Below are 7,941 nucleotides of genomic sequence, written 5' to 3' on the forward strand. Positions count from 1 at the left end.
GGAAGGCCTTCTTAAATCTGTCCTTTCTTCAAGCCACTTCCTATTCACTTATCTATTTTACTTATTGTTCAATTTTATGTAACAGATTGTAAATAAAAAATAAATAATAAAAAAAAAACAAAAAAAAAATATTACTTAGCAATAAATCGAATAGCTCAAAAAAAAATATGTTAATGCAACAACTTCCGAGTCCTAAGCCATATGCCCATAAGATTACCTATATTAAATTAATTAAGTGTACCTATGTATTAGTTTTTTCAGAAAAAGAATGTACTAAATACGAATTCAACTGCGGGAACGGTACTTGTATCAATAAGACAAGACTTTGTGACGGCATTGTTGACTGTATGGACAATGGCGCTGACGAAGACGATTGTGGTACGTTTGAAATAATATAGCTTCTAATTGTCTATATATTGTTGCATTGCAAATTATGTTATAATAGTGAATAATTACAAACATTAATTTAGATATTAGCAAAAAGCCTTGCCTGGCGCCAGAATACTTTGAATGTGATAACAAGAGAAAATGCATTCCTAAGGAATTTGTGTGTGATAAGTCGAATGAATGCATCGACAAGTCTGACGAAAGTCATTGTAAAGAGGTATGTATAAAGGTTCTAAATTATATTAAATCCAAAATAAATTTAAAAAAACTAATCGTACATTTTGTTACATTATTTTATATAGACGTCATCATCTTTAACGCAGTCATGCCGGGAAGGAAAATTCAAATGCTCCGATGGCACTTGTATTCCAATGGCTTGGCATTGTGACGCGGAGATTGATTGCCACGACGGTAGCGATGAAGACGGAGAAAAATGTAGATACACGGTACGGACATTTTCCTTCTTGGAAGAACTATTTTCACATCATAAGCACTTTAACTAGTTATTTTATTCGTATTCGATACTTTTTGTGTGCCATAGACATTGTGTACCTCTGGTTATATGTGCAAAAACTTCAATTGCGTTTCAAAGACGTGGAGATGTGACGGAAAAGATGACTGTGGAGATGGTTCAGACGAAACCCATTGCGGTATAAAATGTTACCTTCTTAATTATTATATCTATTTTTATTATTTTGCTATCTTTTTTTTTATTTCAGATATCCAACTGGTTGAGCCAGAAAAATGTTTAATTGAAAATCGTAAATTTCTATGTCACGATCATAAAAAATGTATCGATGTCAGAAATGTCTGTGATTACAACAATGACTGTCTTGATGCATCGGACGAAGGTGGTCTTTGCAATAATAAAACTGGTATTTATATTTTTAACACAATTAGAAAAGTTACTCGATTTACTTTTTTTTATATAATTAATAATCATAATTATTATAAAATATACTATATAGAAGTACCTATTATATACTAATTCTACGTGGCGTTGACTACGCCTCTATTTGTCAGATTTGTCTGCATTTTTAAACTTGGCACTTATTTGTTTTGTTTTTTTTTTTAAATTGAACAAAACATATCAAATTAAAAATTAAAAAACGATTTTGTAGTTAAAAATGTATAAAATTTACAACTTTTATAGCTAAGGATTGAAAATTTAATATAAGGTTCACGTAAATAGGTTATATAAATATATATAAATTACTTTATTCACAATAATATCATAAGCTCACTGACTGTTTTCGCTCATAATCGTTTTTCTTATACAATGATATTATATCATTAAATTCAAATTTAACTCCATCCATTACAGTGACCACTTGTAACCTACAGTACAGCTGAGCGAAACCCACTTGCCCACCTTTTTTTATTTCATATTTGTATAATAATAATATATTTAAAACAACCTATATATAATGATATATATTTGATTTAAAATAATGAAATAATAACATAAATACCTAATAGAAATCTGTAAATCGAATAACGACGAATAAAAACGTAATGAAACACTGAGGTTGTTATTAAACGTTTGATGTTATATCGGTTTGGTTATTGGTTTTTAAATAACCCATTGATAGGTACCAGGTATCAATGTATCATACCTATACATTTTTGCCAAGAACAGTCGAACTGTCAACGCGATGCATTTATTTATTATTATGGATGGCACCATGGCACTATATGGCTATGTTTCCAAACCTGAGTGGCGGGAAAATTACAAACCGGCACAGGAAAATGTGTAAGCCCCTCCCCCCCCCATGAACAAAAATACTGAGTGCGCGACGAGGCTGGCTTGAAAGTTGAAGGGGGTTCGAGCCCAGCGACCTGTTGCAAAAATAAATTATCGGGTCCATGGGTAGTTCATAAATCATATTATATTCATTCAAGGATTCAGATTTATCCTCGGATTCATCGATAGGCTTACAAATTGTAAGTACTTGAATTGAGGGGTGACGTGGGGGTCGGAATCCTCTTTCTTTTTAGAAAATATTTATGCATACCCTTCTAATTATTTCCAAATCAATAAGATTTATTTCAATATTCAGGTACACACATATTTTTACACTTTTGCATTGCTCTTCTAATTCGTTTCTAATTCAAGCATTTCTTACGATCATATTGTCTCCGAGGCCCCAAAGCAATACCTAACACTATTAAAAATAGTCTATTATAGAGCAGCGGTTCTTAACTTTTTGTAGATCACGGACCCCTGATGAAAGATTTCTAAAACTCGCGGGCCCCCTTACTAAATTTTTTTCGAATAGGTACCTTTTTTTTACAATACATTTCATATTATCATAACCAAAATTATAATAATTATTTTATATAACAAATTACACAAGTAGACTTAACAATACATACACATATTTATGATTATTATATTACAATTATTTTTATATATATTATAGTTATTGAGTACGATCGATCAACTGCACTTATAGTGGCAGTAAATATAAGACTGCCGAGACTACAGTGCTGTAGGCATGTACATTTCGTATGAACAAGAAAGACTGATTATACTTAATAAATATTAATAATACAATATTATGTACTATATTTTGTATAGAATCCACATATTATATATTAAAAAAAAAAAATAATAATAATCCAACAATATTGTAATAATCCATTCATGTCACTTATTTACGTACGTTATGTGTTAAGGCTGCCGCAGACCCCCAGGGGGCCGAGGACCACAGGTTAAGAACCGCTGCTATAAAGTAAAGAATGTAGCGCCTATAACACTCACCAAATAGGACCCTCGAAAACATTTCACATACAGCGACATAGTCCCAACATTATGTCTGGTGCGCGCCTGGTGGGTGTCTGTAGCTGTGTAAAATAAATAGCAGAGCGCTCTCGCGCGGTGCCGTGCGCTCGTTCAAGTCATCACCTTGGCGTTCCGCGCGTGGACGATATACACCGTGATAGATAAGGTCATATAAAATGATAAAGTCTAGCTTATTTATGTCGATATAAAGCTCATTAATTGTGTTCACAGTTTTGTGCTTTGACGTACTTTTTATTAATCCCACAAACGTATATGACAGCGCCATGTCCTACGTAAATCCCGCGAGTCCGAAGATTTATAATATTCTGATCATGCTGTTCCGTTGCAATACGATGCGACGAAATACAAACGGTTTTATTTTTCATCGCATTCGTCGGATTCACGTAGGACACGGCTATGAGACTTCTGAAAACTGATTTGAATTCGTTAATAATAGGTATGTCTAAGTAGTAAGTAGGTACTTGAGATCAAACAGGCCATTTTTTAAGATTTTAAAGATTTAATTTTAATTTCGAATAACCATCATTTATAGCAGCCCTGGTTCAGAATCAAAATTTTAAAAAAGTTACCCGATCGATCTTAGCAGACATAACACTAAATTCAATTCGCTATTCAAAAGTATTATTGCAATAATTTCTATTTCTACAAGTAATTGTTTTTATTAATTTTTGAGATATGACGTCATAAATCAAAATGTTTTCGACACAAGTCCAAAATAGTGAGAGTGCCAAAATCTATAATTTATTCAAATATGAAGTAACATACCTACTTATATTTATTTCAGATTTCAAAAGTGAATGTAATTCGATGAATTGTTCTGCCGCATTTGAATGTTTAAGAAAGCCACATGGCATTATGTGTGTGTGCCCAAAAGGAATGCATTATTTAAATAATAAATGTTCTGGTAAAACACTTGTTAATGTTGAATAAAATAACTTTATTAAACCTACATTTTATATTATGTACCTAACTGATAGATATCAACGAATGTGAACAATATGGTATTTGTGACCAAGTGTGTCTTAATTTGGAAGGTTCATATACGTGCTCCTGTGATCCACATTATGAACTAGTAGATAATCATAAGTGTAAAATAAAAGGTAATTTTGTTAAATAATTGGTATGTGGATAATTTGTTGGAATATAAAATTGGTAGTTTGTTAAAATTCTCTTTAAAATTATATATTTATTTTTATTATTATATATTTTGTAAAATTTAATTGTAAGCTGTAGTTTGATATATTTTTTTTTTTATCGTTATTTGATAAATTATAATAACAATTTATATGTATCTACTTCACTAATTGAGTAATAATATTAAGTTCATTAATGTAGGCCTAAATCCGGAATTATTATATTCATCACTACGTCAAATAAAAGTTTTTAACTTGGAATTACTTCATAGTTTTACTTTGATTGATGATTTGCAACATGTCACTGGATTAGCTGTTGATAAATTAACTTTATACTGGACACTTTATTTGGATGGGAACTCAGCTATTGTTAGAGCAAACAAGTCTGAGCCTAAACCAGAAATTATTGTTGACTCGGGTAAATATGTTAAATAACAATACACATTTTAAAATTAACGAATAATTGTTAACTATATGTTATAATACAATAATACTTACTTATGATCATTTGTGATGGCCATAGGTCTTGGATCGCCTGAGAATCTAGTTATAGATATTATTACACATAATTTGTACTTCACCGATGCAAAAATGAAACATATTGGAGTGTGCAATAATGATGGTTCAGTATGTACAGTTCTTCATAATAAAAACATAGACAAACCAAGAGCAGTAGCTGTTTCACCACTAGATGGGTAAAATATTATGTTGTTATTATTTGAAAATATTATACATTTTATAATTATAAATTATTGATTTATATAATTTTTTCAGTCTCATGTACTGGACAGATTGGGGTAAAAATCCAATGATTGGTCGTTCTGGTATGGACGGGTCAAGACCACAACCGTTTGTTACACAAAATATACACTGGCCAAATGGTGTTCATGTTGATTATGTCGGGAAAAGAATTTACTGGGTGGATGCTAAGATGCAATTTATTGAATCCATTAATTTAGATGCAACTGATCGAAGAGTAAGTGTATAAAATAATTACACATTACTTCTTTTTCTATTAAAAACAATTAAACCCCTAGTAATCCAATATTAGATCTTTTTATTTTTATTTTTAAATTATTTACCAAATATTTAGGTACTATACTCTATTCGCTATAAGTTGTCCCACTTGCGCACATGCATACTGAGCCCCCTGAATGTTCAGACCCCCCCACGTCGAAACCGGCGGTCTGTGATTGGTCAGCGGTGTTCGGCAATCGACGGTACTCGTCGTAGTACACAGCTGCTGCTGTGCATACGATCGTCACTAGCGCTCCGAAGACGCGGTAGCCTGCGCGACCGCGCCCAGTTTTCATCGAGCGAATGTTTCAACTTATGGCAAATAGAGTATAGATGATATTATATTAATAAATTCCATAATATTTTTTATTAAAATTATCAAAAGCTTTATTAATGCATGAAACATAAAGATAATTATCATAGTTTTCAGTATTTATAAGCATATTGAAATGCTTAAAATCAATCTTATACTTTGTTTTGGATAAAACGTCATAACTGTCCATCTTCTTTTCTGACTAGTATTTAAGAATTATTAGTCCAAACATGTTCGTATTGATTTTTTCTGCATACAGTCCTAGTTTTCGCCAGTGGCGTCATTTCAGTTTTTGAGAGGGGGGCAAAATTTTTGACCAGCCCAAAATAAAACTGAAAAAAAAAAAGCTCGCTAACATTTACATTACATTATATTACAATATTGCATTTTTATCTCAATACAAATACCCTCCTTATACATAATTGTATAATTACTAGTTAGTATCAAAGGTGAATATCATAAACATACAGGAAAGTAACCCATTTTTTTTAGAGATAACAATAACTAAATAATTAATACATATATGTTGAGGTTACTTAAATATATTACCTATTAGCTACTATATAAAAGCCCAAAATTAGTCCATACCCGCCCTGACAGCGGACCGCTAATGACTAGGGGGGCAAATGCCCCCCCCCCCAAATGACGCCACTGGTTTTCGCACATAACATTTGTTTGAATTTGGTGAGCCTGTAGTATGTATTTCAACAAGTTGTTTGTAGAAATTGAGCAGACATCGTAAGCAAATCTTCAATTAGAATTGTTTGTTAATATCTTGAAATTAGATTTTGAGTAACCAGCACAGAAAAAATGCATGTATTTTTTACACTTGTACATTTAATTGAGTCATATTTGTGAATAGTGCATTCATTACATTTAATACAATTAACAGCTATTATAAATTATGGAATAAAATATTTATACACAAGAAAAAACACATAGTCTACACATCTAAATAGAACGTAAAAGAGCTTAATTGCAATATTTATCGATATATCATAAATCAATATTTATGATGGTCAAAACTGAACTGAAATATGTTATACATATAATATAATATACACATTCATACTTGTACTATTTTAATGTGATTGTTTTCAATAGGTGCCTATACAATATTTTAAATATATTATTTATTTAATAATACAATAGGTATAGCATATTGTATTTATTTTTAATATTTATATTATTATAATATATGGTTAATGGTTATTAATATTATTCTAGGTAATTGTAACAGAATATGTAGATCATCCATATTCGGTTACTGTGTTCGAGGATAAATTGTACTGGAGTGATTGGTCAAGTAAAGAAATAAAAGTATGCAACAAATTTACGGGTAAAGATAGCAAGACATTGATACGTGAAAATAAGAACAGAGTGTATGGCATGCAAATTAACCATCCCTCGCTCTTCGAGTCTCAAGTATTGTATAGTTTTTAATATAACTATTAGTTCTTTTTACATGGTTATTAATTATTTCTAGATGCCAAATCCTTGTGAACAAGGAAAATGCAGTGATATATGCTTATTAGCACCGAAAACAGAAATCAATTCTAAAGGATACTCGTGCGCTTGCCCCGATGATAAAAAACTATCGGAAGATGGAATCTTTTGTATCACCATTGCCATACCTCCTACGCTTATTGTGGGTACACCAACAAGTATTATAGAAATTGAGCAGGAACATTTAGGCCGCCAAAAAGCAAAAAAAATATCGTTGAAAAATGATATATCTAGCATATCCGCATTGACTTATAATTCATTATCTGGTATGTTATTGGCAGAAGTTTTAACTAGTTAAATTAAATCTAAAATTATTATTTTATTATTACAAGGTGACATCATCATCTATGACTCAAGGTCTAAGAAATTATTCACTTTCGATTTTGTTAAGATGAAATTATCAGATTTAGATGTACCAGAAATTAGTTCCATTTATTCTCTTGAATTCGACAATCATGGAAACAATTTATACTGGTGTGATAGGACTAGAAAAACATTAGATGTGTTAAGTCTCTCTACAAAAACACACACAACGATATTCAAAGAAATTGAAGGTCATATCCCATTTGCCGTTACTTTAGTTCCAGATAAAAGGCAAGTACATTTGATATTCCTGTACAATATTCATAATGTATAAGAGGACATCGCACCCACAAATGTTGTCTCTGTCTTACATATGTACGACATACCAAATTTTACGCTCAGCAGACCACGTTTAGCCCCATTAATTTTAAAATTAGAGTGAATTGGCCTCGTATAATGTTTAAAGGGAAGAAAAT

The 7,941-nt window shown here is 31.2% G+C and overlaps 1 protein-coding gene across 3 annotated transcripts in view; it reads left to right on the forward strand.

Annotated features, from left to right (window-relative positions):
* Positions 1–7,941, forward strand: part of LOC100163453 (vitellogenin receptor) — a 22,891-nt gene that overhangs the window by 4,556 nt on the left and 10,394 nt on the right. Inside the window, exons 3-15 of one of the 3 annotated variants that reach the window (XM_016802324.2) lie at positions 253–378; positions 471–604; positions 690–833; positions 929–1,037; positions 1,107–1,262; positions 3,978–4,097; positions 4,171–4,293; positions 4,529–4,744; positions 4,850–5,021; positions 5,101–5,302; positions 6,884–7,081; positions 7,143–7,428; positions 7,495–7,756. In XM_016802324.2, the coding sequence (XP_016657813.1) occupies positions 253–378; positions 471–604; positions 690–833; positions 929–1,037; positions 1,107–1,262; positions 3,978–4,097; positions 4,171–4,293; positions 4,529–4,744; positions 4,850–5,021; positions 5,101–5,302; positions 6,884–7,081; positions 7,143–7,428; positions 7,495–7,756 (2,248 nt within the window). Of the gene's footprint in view, positions 1–252; positions 379–470; positions 605–689; positions 834–928; positions 1,038–1,106; positions 1,263–3,436; positions 3,630–3,740; positions 3,912–3,977; positions 4,098–4,170; positions 4,294–4,528; positions 4,745–4,849; positions 5,022–5,100; positions 5,303–6,883; positions 7,082–7,142; positions 7,429–7,494; positions 7,757–7,941 lie in introns of those variants that run through there. The other 2 variants (XM_029488622.1, XM_016802325.2) reach the window with 2 other exon arrangements.

The sequence above is a fragment of the Acyrthosiphon pisum genome, chromosome A1 (assembly GCF_005508785.2).
Source record: "Acyrthosiphon pisum isolate AL4f chromosome A1, pea_aphid_22Mar2018_4r6ur, whole genome shotgun sequence".
NCBI classification, from domain to species: domain Eukaryota; kingdom Metazoa; phylum Arthropoda; class Insecta; order Hemiptera; family Aphididae; genus Acyrthosiphon; species Acyrthosiphon pisum.